Source organism: Kryptolebias marmoratus, linkage group LG13 (genome assembly GCF_001649575.2).
Source record: "Kryptolebias marmoratus isolate JLee-2015 linkage group LG13, ASM164957v2, whole genome shotgun sequence".
Classification (NCBI taxonomy): domain Eukaryota; kingdom Metazoa; phylum Chordata; class Actinopteri; order Cyprinodontiformes; family Rivulidae; genus Kryptolebias; species Kryptolebias marmoratus.
The window spans coordinates 19,556,713-19,569,924 of NC_051442.1; the positions used below are offsets into that span (position 1 = coordinate 19,556,713).

The 13,212-nt window shown below is 41.2% G+C and overlaps 3 protein-coding genes across 5 annotated transcripts in view; 2 read left to right on the forward strand and 1 right to left on the reverse strand.

Moving 5' to 3' along the window:
* The window catches only part of pigl (phosphatidylinositol glycan anchor biosynthesis, class L), a 14,269-nt gene extending 9,985 nt beyond the window's left edge, over positions 1-4,284 (forward strand). The window contains exons 5-7 of the mRNA XM_017412557.3: positions 858-889; positions 2,611-2,744; positions 3,969-4,284. Of these exons, the coding sequence (XP_017268046.1) occupies positions 858-889; positions 2,611-2,744; positions 3,969-4,097 (295 nt within the window). The 3' untranslated portion in view covers positions 4,098-4,284. The remainder of the gene's footprint in view (positions 1-857; positions 890-2,610; positions 2,745-3,968) is intronic.
* On the reverse strand, positions 4,153-6,638 carry cenpv (centromere protein V). Its single transcript, XM_017412555.3, has 5 exons — positions 6,290-6,638; positions 6,116-6,208; positions 5,940-6,009; positions 4,782-4,896; positions 4,153-4,444 (listed from the first exon to the last, which is right to left on the reverse strand). The coding sequence occupies exons 2-5, from the start codon at positions 6,205-6,207 to the stop codon at positions 4,299-4,301; spliced, it is 423 nt and encodes a 140-aa protein (XP_017268044.1). The 5' UTR covers position 6,208; positions 6,290-6,638; the 3' UTR covers positions 4,153-4,298.
* A 1,784-nt stretch (positions 6,639-8,422) lies between these two features.
* ubb (ubiquitin B) lies at positions 8,423-11,582 on the forward strand. Of its 3 annotated transcripts, none has more exons than XM_025005159.2 (3): positions 8,423-8,570; positions 9,086-9,315; positions 11,280-11,582. In XM_025005159.2, exons 2-3 carry the CDS (start codon positions 9,095-9,097, stop codon positions 11,518-11,520), a joined length of 462 nt encoding a protein of 153 aa, XP_024860927.1. In that variant the 5' UTR covers positions 8,423-8,570; positions 9,086-9,094; the 3' UTR covers positions 11,521-11,582. The 3 variants fall into 3 exon arrangements, with proteins under 3 accessions (XP_024860927.1, XP_017268040.1, XP_017268041.1); XM_017412551.3 differs by having other exon boundaries at positions 8,424-8,570; positions 9,086-9,321; positions 11,058-11,582; XM_017412552.3 differs by lacking the exons at positions 8,423-8,570; positions 9,086-9,315 and adding an exon at positions 10,328-10,468 and having other exon boundaries at positions 11,051-11,582.
* The last annotated feature ends 1,630 nt before the right edge of the window (positions 11,583-13,212 follow it).

A 13,212-nucleotide genomic window follows, 5' to 3' on the forward strand; every position in this document is an offset into this window, starting at 1 on the left:
GGGGAGGGGGGGGAGGGGGGGCAGCTCCGGTTTGGAGAGGCTTCTTCGATGACCTAAATCAGACTGCTAGTTTAAAGAAATATCTGTGGCGTGATCACCGTGACCCCTAATATAAACCTAAATATCTCTTCAGCAGCTAGCTGGTTCATTTCTGTTGGCGACGCTGGACGACAGTGTTTTTGCCCCTGTGTCTGTCTGTCTGTTAGCAAAATATGTCACGAACCACTGGACAAATCTTAATGAAACTTTCCTTAACTTATCGCTGGATGTAAGTCTACAACTGATTAACGTTTAGAATCCGTCCAATTCAGGATGGTTGCCACAACTAGTTGACATTAGCCAATCCAAAAGGGGTCATAACTCAAACAATGTTACAGATGTTGAGCTCAGATTTCACGTGGCAGTCGCTGAGAGTCGTTCACAACGCATACTCCGAGCGTGACATCTTATTTTCAAGGTCCGCCCAACAACTTTGCCATTTCTTGAGATGTCGTTCGTTTCAAAGCTCCGGCATGAAAAGCTGTGGGCATTATGAATTCCCTCGAAGAATAGGCCTCTAATTTTCTTCCTGTTTTCGGCTTCCTGGCAATCTGCGAGCCTCGTTTGTTTACGTGAGCTCCACAGATCACATCCCATGATTCCCATAAGGCTGGAGCCCGGAGGGGGGCCCGCATGCTCGTTTCACACTGCTCCGCGTCTCAGGGTTCGGCTCTTTGGTTTTCATCAAGTACAAGGCGAAATGCAAAGCTGTTGGTCGATAAATCTTGAACAGGTATTTGTATCAGCAGAGGATGGTTAGAGCTGTAAGAACAGTTTTATAAGAGTAAGAACTACTTTTTACATTTTTTTCTTCACAGACATCTGGCCTCCACTGGAGAAGTGCCTAAAGGTAGGTTGGACAAAAACAAGTTGTTTTTTTTTTATCTCATTTTTTTAAGATGAGTCAGATTTATTCATCTTTCTAAGAAAAGTTGTAAAAGTGATGTTGAAACCGAACGTTCCGCAGCTCCATGTTTACTGGGAGCTCTGCTGCAGAGATTGCCTCACGTTGGTGATTTCATGAATCTTTGGCGCCCTCTTCTGTTCAAAGAAGTTTGACTCATAAGCTTCAGTAAACACAACCCCAAGTCTTAAAAAGTTGGGATGTTGTGTCAAAAAAAAAAACAGAATACAGTGATTTGATAATCTCTTAAACCCATATTTTTTCACAATGTTTAAACTAGGAGTTGTGTCTTTTTTTAGGGGTGGGGGTGGGGGGGTGGGGGAATAAGGCCAATTTGAAATCGATGGCAGCAGCACATCTCAACAACAAGCCGTAAAGGTTAGTGGTACAAATAAACAGCTGAAGGAACGTTTTGTAACTAGTTAGGTTAATTAGCAACAGGTCAGGAAGAGGACTGGAGATTTTAGAGTAAAGATGAGCAGAGCTTCACCAGTCTGTATAAAAAAAAAACTATCTAAAAATTGTGGAACAATTTCAGAATAATGTTCCTCAACAGAAAATAGGGAAGACTTTGAATCTCCTATAATCTACTGTTCATAATACCGTAAAAAATGTCAAGAATCTGGAGAAATCTTTGAGCTCAAAGGACAAAAGACTGAAGGTCAATATTGGATGTCTGTGATCGTCAGGCCCTCAGGGGCCGCTGCATTACAATCAGGTCAGATTCTGTTCTGGACATCACTGCATGGACTCAGGAACATTTCCACAGATCACTGTCTGTAAACACAGTTCACTGAGCTGTCCATAAATGCTGCTTAAAGCTCTATCAGGCAAAGAAGAAGCCAGACGTGAACACCATCCAGAAACGCTGCTGTCTTCTCTGGACCAAAGATCGTTTAAAATGGACTGAGGCAAAGAGGAAAACTGTTCTGGGGTCAGACGAATCAAAGGTTGAAATTCTTTTTGGAGACAACAAATGCCGCATCCTCCATGCTAAAGAGAACAGGGAGCATCCAGCCCGTTATCAGCACACAGTGCAAAAGCTTCTCTGATGGTATGGGGGTGCATTAGTGCTTGTGGCAGAGGCAGCTCAAACATCTGAAATGGCACCAGGTTTTAGAACAACATTGTGTATGCTTCTATCCCAACATTCTCCTCCGAAACCTCCAGCAGCTGCTCTCCTCGGGTCCTGGATGTTTACAGACAGATGTTAGAAGAAGAGAAGCTTCACAGAGGGAAACATTTTAGAGATGTTGCTGCCATCAAATTTAAAATTTCCTTATTTTTTTTTTAAAACATACAATTTCTAAGTTTGGACATTTTTTATGGTTACTATGTTCTGTTGTGAATAAAATATAGGTTTATGAAATTAGCAAGTCATTCTGTTATTATTTACATTTTAGAAAACGTCCCACCTCTGTCAGAACTGGCGCTGTATGAGCCTTCAAAACACATTAATTTAAATGTTTGTTAGTTTTAAAGTCTTTAAAAACCCAGTCCGGGTCTAATCAGCATGGATGGCTTTCATTTTTACTTTCATTTTCTTTGAAAAGGTCTCATAGTGGTAGCGGTGGGAAATTCTTTTGGAACAATAGCAGAAGGGGAAACTACAGTCACGTAATTAACAGTACTCCCGTCTGACTGTCTCTGTGTGTTTCTGCCCTCAGATTGTGTGCTGCTCTCTCTGGTGACCGTGGGCCTTTTCAGGAAGTACGTCTCCTTCCTGGAGCTTCCTCTCAGCTGGCTTCTGCCCTCACGTCTCTGCTGCATCGTTGGCTCACAGGGCTACAAACGGGCCAAAGTAAGCCCTCGGCGTGTCGGCGCGCTCACGTTTACCGGCAAGACAAGTCGTTTACTTGTACAGAATAAGGGCGAAGTGACGAATCTGGGTTTGAAATAAAGTCCCCCTGAGCCTAATATGAGTTAAGGTTCGACCTCACCTGCCGACGCCAGTTTATTGTGTAAAGCGCATTTAAGGCCTTGCAGGTGACAATTAAACCAACGCCATCTAAAAAGTAAAAATAAAAGACGAAGTTCCGCTTTTAAACGCAACAGGATTTCATATGAAACCGTACTACAACCATATGAAAAGAGACGGGGTTTTCAGAAGATGTTTTAAATGAAGCTTCAAGTCTGATCCTGTCTTGTTTAACTCGGCAAGTTCCATAAACTGGGGTTAGTCCATGTAGAGCACACGTGTCAAAGTCAAGGCCCGCGGGCCAGATCCGGCCCTCTGTAACATTTCATCCGGCCCTCTAGTCTGGTTCAGATCGAGTCTCTGATTCTTATTTTGCTTAAAAAAACTGAGCCTAATTAGTGAAGTTTTCTCTGACAGTGACTTAGAAGCCAACAATATATAGTTTTAATTTCTGTATGATCAGATTTTTGTCTGTTTTAATGTAAAAAACTTCATTTAGACATAAGAAATGACAGCTAATGATGTGCTTTTTGAAGTTTGATCTATTTGTCTGTGTTCATTAAAGTCTGTTTGCTCTAAATTCTGTATAATCTGTAACTGGGAGAAGGTCATTGATATTTATATATGAATGATTTGACATAATACATCTAAAACAGAGGTTAATTTATGTAATTTTTAATAAATATTAATTGTGATTGGCCCTTGGCTAGGACCAAATTTTTAATTTTGGCCCCCTTGCTTCTCTGGGTTTGACACCCCTGATGTAGAGCTTTAAAAGCTGTCAGTGAAATCTAAATTCAATCCTGTAAGAAACAGGAAGCCAACGAAGGAACAATTGATCTGAACGTACAGAATAATAGTTGCTGTAGTTCAGGCAAGAAGAGATAAAGACAATATTTCTCTTTCGTTTCTGCTAGAGATTGGCTCGAAGTCTTCACTGGAAGAAGCTCTTTTAAACACTTTGCTGACATGTTTGTCAAGTTCAAAGGAACTGTCAGTTATCACCGAGAAAGGAATCAAGTTTTTCCAAATAACTGCCTGCAATCTCTGTCGTCATCATCATCAGGCTGGGAGTTAACTCTTAAACCCTCTGTCTTTCTGCCTCAGGCCGCCATGATGTGTCACCGCTCGCAGCTGTTGTGGTTTCGGTACCTCTACGTCGCCTTCTCCCGGTACATGTTCATAAACACATTCCAAGGGATTCCACAGGGACCGAAGAACCTGAAGATCTATTAAACGTTCGCTGAACTTTCAGCCTGCTGTATAAATGCTTTAACAAAGCTGACACTGATTTTATTTTTCTTACTTTGAGTAAAATGTGACTTTATTGTTTTCCAGTCAGAACACTGTGTACAAACACTATTTTTGGATTGTTACTGTATTTTTCTAAGACAGTGCTCATTAAAGAAGTGCGTGACCCGTCCATCACAGTTGGTGTTACGCCTGCTGGACGTCCCCGTCAGGTTTGGACATGTCTCTGATGCTCTTGTGAGCTTCCATGCTTTCCTCCCACCGCTCCCCGCAAAACAACTCCACCGTCTCGCTGCGCACCGTACCTGGATCCAGACAGTGAGGAGCAATGCCTGGAGGAAGAGAATAAAAAAAATTTAATCGGAGAAACGGAACTTGTGTTGTTGAGCTGCAGCTTAACGACAATAACTGCCTGCCTTCCGCATATTTTAGTGGCAGCCTTGTTTTGTAAGAGCTGTAATGACAGAGGCGAGGCTTCACGGTGGCTTCCAGCTTTGTTTTAACACAACACATCAAATGCAGCACATAAATAAAAACCTAAACTGGTTCAGTTAGTTGGGAGTGGATGTGTCAGGGAAAAAAAAACAAAGAACTCAGCTGTTGCTGAGCAGGTTCACAGCACATGAGACCGGTGTAAATGTCTGACGTCAGCAGAGATTGGGGTCGTACCGTATCCGTCGGGGTTGGACCGTGGCGTGAAAAAACTCTGAACGCCGCAGATTTTACAGAAGGGGTGTTTACCCACATGAGTGTTAAAGGTGTATATGGTCAGGTTCTCCGAACCCTGAGGAGACAAACAGGAAAAAAAAGCACTTTTTATTTATTTTTTTAATAAAATAAATGCTATTAAATCAATAAACCTTAGCATTCATTGGAGGACTGCGTATTGCTCGTCGCCTCTCATGACGGAGTTTTATGCTCAGATCAGTTGTAGCCGTTTTGGTTAAACCTTGAAATAAATAATGTGACGTCGCGCCCTCACGCGATATCCTGAGATGTCGAGCGCAGACGGTGTTGGGGGTTCAATCAGTTTCTACCACGCCTAGTTTTAGCTCAGCATCTGTATGGTTGACTTCGCCGTGGCCCGTTTCTGTGTTGGCTGATGTCGACTGGCTGTGGCGGCCATCTCGAATTGGGTTGGCTCCAAATGTTCATCAGTTGTAAATGTACACCTAATGGTTACTTTCTGAAAGTTTCAATTAAAGTTGCTCTAGTAGTTCATGAGAGATTTTGCTAACAGACAGAGTTGACTCCAAAAATTGATGTTAGAATTTGAAGCGAAGATATTGCGCAGTGATCAACGCTCGGGAGTTTGTGTTGTCAGTGACTCTCGGCTACAACTACACCAGATTTTAGCACAATACCTGGAAAAGCTATGGAACTGTGGCCATTTTTGCGCTTTCTAAGTTGAGTTGGCCGTGGCAGCCATCTTGAATTGGACTGACTCCACAGGTTAATCAGTTGTAGAGGTATATTCAATGAATATTTCTTGAGCATTTTATCAAAAATCCAACCAATGGTTCATGAGATAATTTGCAAACAGACAAGAGCTGACCCCAGACAGTTATTGGCAATATTTTAAACAAAGCTCTTGAGCGATCTGATAGCGCTCAGAATATGTGTTGGGGATCAGCCTCGGCTACTACCACGCCAAGTTTCAAGTCGATATCTGCAAAACTGACTTTGTTTGAACCATTTTTTTGTCTTTTAAGGCCAGTCGACTGCGACAGCCACCTTGAATCGGTTTGAAAAGTGAATCAGCTGTAGGTGATTATTCCCTCTGCGAGCTTCATCAAATGACGATGAACTGAAGGGTGAGCGTCTTACCTGTAAGAGCTTAAAGCGACTCTCTGGAACAATAAAATGATGGTTTTGTTTCTTGGTGCAAATGCTGCAGCTGGTGGGGTGGAGAGACACCATTAAACATCATTTATTTGACAGTTTAAAAAAAACAACTTTGGACTAGAAACACTTTTAGATGGAGATGTTCGGGTCATACACACTTGCAATGAAAAACGTGGAGGTCGGGGGAGCTGCGGACTTCAAATCGAACAGCCCCACAGTGGCAGCCGCCTGAATGTGTCACAAGCTCCATTCTGTAAATAAAAATAAACCAGACAAACATCAGGATACATTAAAGAGTGTTTGGAGGGGAGGTTTCCAGGGAAGCTTGGTACCTTTCTAGAGTGTTGACTTGAAACTTGCGTGACGTGTTTGTTGCAAAACCTGTTGCTCAGCCAGACGGTTCCAGTAGCCGTGTCAAAGGAGAACCCGTTGAACTCGATCAAAGCCCGTCACCGATAAGGGACACGTTAACAACGAGGCTTCAGCTGATTATGTTTGCTGCTGAACGGATCATTTAAGCTGTGAACGCTTCATATAATAATCAGCTCTGTCTGAGCTCACAGAGAGCAAAGTCCAGCTTGAGAAACTGCTTCCCCTGAAACGCTCCGAGTTACACACACACACACACACCGAGCGAGAGGCAGGGCAAAGTGCAGCAGACTTGCACAAACACATTCTTTAGGTGTGGATCGACCGGCTCTGTGTTGGAAAGAGGTGGCGTGGTGCATCACGGGTTCGGTGTCATATGACAGTGAGCTGGACGGAGGGCGAGGGAATACTGTGACCCAGATACATATCTTAGGACCCTCGGGCCTGGGACCCAAAAATAGAGACCAAGACTCTCCCACTAGGGCTTCTGCGCTTTGATTTAATTTAGTCAGAGCTAAAAATGGGAACTGGTTGAGTCTTTATTTTTACCATGTTTCTTCAAACCCTGTTTTGTTTTGTTTTTTTCGGTACTTCAGCACGATTCAGAATCTTGTGATGCGTAATCACAGTTCAGTTTATTTATATACAAAAGTCATCTCAGGGCTGTACAGAGATATTCACAATGCCAATTAGTAAAAGGTATCTATCCAAGGAAGCCAGCAGATTGTGTCGAATCTTCACTTTGTCACAATCCCCCGTCCTGAGCAGCACGTTGGCGACAGTGGAAAGAAACGACTCGCTTTTAACAGGCGCAGGAAGGACGGCTAGCTGGTGTTTGAGAGGAGAGACAGACAGACACAGAATGGCTGATTCAGGTGTAGTTTCTATAGGAAGAAAAAGAAGGATAAACACAGGCCAATAATAGAAACAATTACCAATACTAACATGGAGAGTCAATCGAGTAAAGACAGCAGCAGAGTGAGGAGCTGTGGTCCATTTGTCCCCCAGCAGTCTGAGTCTGTAGTAGCAGAATTAAGGGATAATAGTTGGAAAAGAAGACCTGCCAGATGTGCTTTCAGTTCAGTTTTAAGAGATACCAATTTGCCCATCGGGCTTTATGTTATCATTTGTTTAGTGAGAAAACAAAACGTTGCGTCCGGCTGTGCTGATAATCTGTTTCACGTCAGGACTGTAGACCTGGCAGTCCATAGTGCATCATGATAAAGAGAATGAGGTCAAGGCTGTCTGACTAATCTACGGTGAATGACACAGCGGTTTGATTTAACATAAGATCGAGAAAAAAAAATCTGTATTAAAATATCTCTCTCTTATGGGAAGGCACTTCTAAAGGGGAGTCTAAAAATATAGGTTTATACCTTATGTACTCCCAGTCAGAATTTTTTTTTATTTGATTACAATGTGGGAATTTGAGCTGCTTTATGATACACTTCTTTATAATTTAGGCAGGTAGAAAGTAAACGAAAAAATACATAAGAGATTGTTTAAGAATAGAATCTGACAGCACGAGTACCAGTCACGTTTTCATCTGTTCAAAGGCCTCAGCTGAGCCAGATCAACAGGACTGACAGCCCAAAAGTGCAAAGTCATTCAGCTCAGATAAACACATATAAAACACTGTGTTTATATTATAAAATACAGAATGAGGTCCTTGACAAATATAAAGGTTAGGATTCGTTACAGCTGTAGGGTATTTTTAGTTAAAGGTTGGATAAAGTTCTTTAAAAAAAAAAAAGCCTTCGTTTCAGCCACCATCATCACGAAAATAACTTAGTCATCGCACTGTAACTTCGCAACCAATCGCTGGTCAAACAAACAACTGCGTTAGCCAATCAGAAGCGCGGAGAAGGTTCCTGTTGCTGTGGTGGTTCTAGCAAATTCTAAAGCCAGACCGCAGTGTAGCTAAAATATTACTCCGCCGCCGAGAATTCGTCGGTTTGGTCAGAAAAGCACAGTACAATTATAATCGGTTTTTGACAACAAATATACAATTTAGGTGAAATTTTAACTTTTAAATGTGAAAAAATACTGTATAGAACTAATTCGTTTTGAGATAAAACGGTGGATTTATCCGTGCTTGGAACTACATTTATATGCGGACGGATATTAACCGATGACGCCAGGCACTCTATATAAGACAGTCTCGCGCTCTGCGTCGCAGCATATTTTCTCCAAAGCAGCACAAGCAGCGTCGTCACACAAAGCTTCTCAAGGCGTCGATTAATCGTGAGTATCTTAGAAGAAAGAGAACGTCATTTCGCCTTACATGTTGTCGTAAACTAAACTGTAATGTTAGTATTAGCATTTTGTGGCAAGAACAGATTTTTTAAACGGTATTTAAGATCGCTTTTGTCAATTGCAGAGGCGGATTTAAAACTTATTATTTGTTAAATAAGTACATGACATGTGAATTGTTTGATCTTTTACTATTTAGTTCGTCAATTGTCGTAAAATAGCAGCTCTTACCAGTTGAACACGACAGTGACTCGACACTTCTCGTGTCGGCCATTAGCCGGTAACGACTGACGAACAAAGGGAGGTCAATGTGAACTCAAAATGGCGCTCGGCCTGAAATGGTCGCTAAGTAGCGTTCAGTCCATAGTTACTGATTAATTAGTTTACTTCCAGCAAAATGTTTCTCCTTTTAAGTCATTTTTTATATATGTGGGTTGTTTAATAGAAGTCAGAAACTAACATTTTGGCGTTTCAATACCAATTCATATTTTTCTTTTTGTTCTTAGGTAATCAACATGCAGATCTTTGTCAAGACCCTCACTGGGAAGACCATCACCCTGGAGGTGGAGCCCAGTGACACCATCGAGAACGTGAAGGCCAAGATCCAGGACAAGGAGGGCATCCCCCCTGACCAGCAGAGGCTGATCTTTGCTGGCAAGCAGCTGGAAGATGGCCGCACCCTGTCTGACTACAACATCCAGAAGGAGTCAACCCTTCACCTGGTCCTGCGTCTCAGGGGCGGGCAGTAAAAGTCATGATTCCACATTTATAATTTTGTTTGTGTCAATGTGATGCTTAACCTGTTCAAAAAATGCAAAGATATTACAGCAGCTGTTTTAAACCTGTGACCAAAATGTTTAATGTCACTTAATAAAAGGTGAAACTCATCTGTGTTTGTGCTCTCATTAGGTATTAAAATTGGGGGGGGGGGTCTCTGCAAGGTGACAAATGACTAAATATTAACACTTTAAGATCTCATAGTTTTTTCTTTAATGCTACATGTTGATATATACCAGCAAATAATATATTGTGATTTAGACTAAAAGCCCTGAGCAGATTCAGTTTTGTTTGCAATAAATGCACCTATTTGTGCATAGGCACTTTACAGATAGTGTTATTGCTTTAATCAAAGCAAACATTGTTAAAAGAAAACTTGGATTTTGATAAATGTAGTCTACCTAAACACGTTCTGACAGAAGGGCTTTGTATCATGCAATTTAGGTTTTCTGGAAATGATTTGAAACATGTCAGCAAACTAGTGTTTTTTTCCAATCTCACTTCCTGTTTAAATAAATTTGTCTATGAAATGGGTAGTTTACTGGTATGTATGACATGTTCAGGCACCAGTAAGCCAGGATAAAAAAAAATGAAATGGCTAAACTACAAATTTAGTACCAGGAAGTAGGGATCAGATAAAAGTAGTTCTTGTTTCTGACGCAGTTCTTTGAGCAGGACACACTGACAACATTTACATAACGGTTCACATGCTTATATCATTAATTAAAGATATAAAAAAAACATTGTATGATAGGTAATCTCAATGGAAGATAGTGACCCAGTCCTGCTCGGCAGCTACTGTATATGAAAAAGTAATCAACTTTCGCTTTACAAGTACAGTTTTAACTGAAGTATTTATACATTTTATTAGATTAATTTAGAGTAAAAACTGTTTATGCAGTCGTGTGTATAGTACTAGTGTTAAATAGTACTGTAATTTTATCAAAAAACAAGTCATAAAATCGGCTGCGCAATAGAAACGGGACTATTTTAGTTAGCGGATGAATACAACATGATGACGCATCTCCAGTATAAATAGTCCCGTCCCCTTAGCAACCGCACTCGGGAGAGGTGCGGTCACAACGTAACAACAGCTGTCCTCAACAACAATTGTAAGTATTGTTTTTTTTATTTGCGCTTTCAGTTTTTTATTTTTTACTGATTTTTAGGGTCAACTGATTATGTACAATTGTGTAGCTACCATCAGGTTTAAATGTGGTTCCGTAATTTCTGTTTCAGCTATTTTTTTAATAAAAAGAGGAAAAAAAACGGAAAAGACTGGGTTGGCTAGCAACAGAACGAAATAAATACATTTTCTGTGAGTTTGAACAGTACAGTTGAAGGCAGTTTCTTACGTTTTCAAGCAACTATGACGCTTTTATTCCAGCTGTATCTTCCATCAAAGCGTAACTGCGAAGAGGAAAAATGAAGGCAAACAATGGTTTTTTCTAAAATGGCGCTGGTGCTCGAAACGTCGCACTGCTACTAGGATGTTAAAACACGATCCTAATCTGTCCCACTGTTAGGTCGGAGAGAAGAACAGTTTCCCAAAGATGTATTTCTTTTAAAGGGTACTTGAATATTTAAAAGGCCATACTTTAAATTTTTGGTCCTATTTTTGTATAGGAAGTAACTGTTGCTCCTGTCTCCATTTTGTTGAGTGTGATGAATAATGAAGAATTGTCTTGTCATAGGTGTAAACATGCAGATCTTTGTCAAAACCCTCACTGGGAAGACCATCACCCTTGAGGTGGAACCAAGTGACACCATCGAGAACGTGAAGGCCAAGATCCAGGACAAGGAGGGCATCCCCCCTGACCAGCAGAGGCTGATCTTTGCCGGCAAGCAGCTGGAAGATGGCCGCACCCTGTCTGACTATAACATCCAGAAAGAATCCACCCTCCATCTTGTCCTGCGTCTCAGGGGTGGCATGCAGATCTTTGTCAAGACCCTCACTGGGAAGACCATCACCCTTGAGGTGGAGCCCAGTGACACCATCGAGAACGTGAAGGCCAAGATCCAGGACAAGGAAGGCATCCCCCCTGACCAGCAGAGGCTGATCTTTGCCGGCAAGCAGCTGGAAGATGGCCGCACCCTGTCCGACTACAACATCCAGAAAGAATCCACCCTCCACCTGGTCCTGCGTCTGAGGGGGGGGCAGTAAAAGTCATGATTTTATTCACTTAAGTGTCAACTGAAACAAATAAAGCATACTATTACAGTGAATGATATCTTTGCTTGTTTTTCTCAACATATCTAGAATATAAATATTTTTGCAACTCTGTAAAAGTGGTAAGCTTTGATATAAACCCGTCCTCTGATCTTCAGTGGTTTTGTTCTTATAACTCAACAGTCTGAGCCTGAGGACATTGACCTAGTTTCTTGACTTTTATAGCCACTAGATGGCGCCACCTCTTCACATCAGGTGAAGAGGTGGAGGGGTGTTTTGGTTTAAAATTGAAAAACATAAAGGTCACTGTAGCAGGTCCCATGAGGGTAGATAAGTGTTTAAGATGATCCACGCTGTTTAGAGAGTTTCTTTGAGGAGGAGATGGCTCAGCAGTTTCGTGTGATCAGCTTTACTCCCTAATACTGAACCATATGGTTGTACTTCAAAGAGAGGATGCTTAGGTGACAGAGTTCATTATTGCTGAAAGGTGCAGTCAATACAGCAGAAGATCGTGTGGCTTCTCCAGTGTATTAAACTCACTACTAGTCTGCCGTCTTCTGCAAACAATGTGCAGCTGTTTGCCCCAGATCACATATTTTAGAAATTGAATAAATCAGGACTTTCAATCAGACCTTGCACTCAATAGTTTAATTTTTTATGTAGCTCTAAGCATGGCTCTAAACGTAATCAACCATGGGAAAAGTGCTGCTTCTCCTCAAGTTTAATGGGATAATGAGACCCATCCTTACTGGACGTTCTTTAGTGTTGTCTTCTTATTCAGTCTTTGCTGTGTTTTTATTCTTTTTCTGATTTCTACTGTCCTGCACATATTTAAAGAATGGAGTATTAAACATTTAAGGATCGTTGCCAACCTGTTCGTCAGTGTTTTATACTGGGAACAGTGTTCATTTGGTTTACAGGGATCCAGAAACTCATTCAGGAGGCACGTAGAGTTCATTTTTAACACCAACTAAAGCTAGTTTTGTTTTTTGAAGGTGATCTTTTCTTTGACCGGCCACTCTCGTAGATTTTTGGTCCTTTTAAAGTAGTGTTCTGTGTGAAACAAATTATGAACACATAATATCTTACCTGTTGTAGGTAGCTTTTTGAACAGCCTCAGCTTGGAGACACAGAGTTGAATTTGAACCAGATTAATAAGCTAATCCAGTCCAGACACAACTAAGGCCAAAATGAATTGCTGCCATCCTAAAACAATTCTAATTCTCTAAATATGCAAATGCTGTTTCATAGACCTTTACACTGCTGTCAACTTCTCAATAAATGGTTATTTATATAAAATTCTTTGGGTATCTGCAAGTGCATATTGCAGCAGCAGTTAGCTGTGGCACTGCTGTGGCACACTGGGGTCAATTCCAGCAGGAATTTCATCATATTTCTGCCAAAAGTATAAATAATAGCGTTAAGAAAACTCTTGTTGTAAGTGCTGCAGCCAGCTGCTGCTGCTATTTGTAGTTGTGTAAAGTAAATGTATGCTGGTGTAGATTCTCAGTCATCCAGGCCATGGTAAATTAAAAAAAAAGTTAAAAAAACAAAAACAACTGGACTTCTATTCTGTAGCTGAAGACGTTTCGCTTCTCATCCGAGGAGCTTTCTCAATTCAGAAATAGAGAGTGTGGAGTTGAGCTTTTAAAGCTGAGATGTGATGTAAACTGGATTGCTTGCAAA

What these genes read in the sequence shown, in the direction of transcription:
- cenpv (XM_017412555.3), bottom strand. Translation starts at nt 6,207, where the DNA reads ATGGAGCTTGTGACACATTCAGGCGGCTGCCACTGTGGGGCTGTTCGA. An exon ending in CTCCACGTTTTTCATTGCAA is followed by an intron (nt 6,010 to 6,115) that starts GTGTGTATGACC and finishes CCACCCCACCAG; the next exon opens with CTGCAGCATTTGCACCAAGA. An exon ending in GTCCAACCCCGACGGATACG is followed by an intron (nt 4,445 to 4,781) that starts GTACGACCCCAA and finishes CTCTTCCTCCAG; the next exon opens with GCATTGCTCCTCACTGTCTG.
- ubb (XM_017412551.3), top strand. Translation starts at nt 9,095, where the DNA reads ATGCAGATCTTTGTCAAGACCCTCACTGGGAAGACCATCACCCTGGAG. An exon ending in GTCCTGCGTCTCAGGGGCGG is followed by an intron (nt 9,322 to 11,057) that starts GCAGTAAAAGTC and finishes CATAGGTGTAAA; the next exon opens with CATGCAGATCTTTGTCAAAA.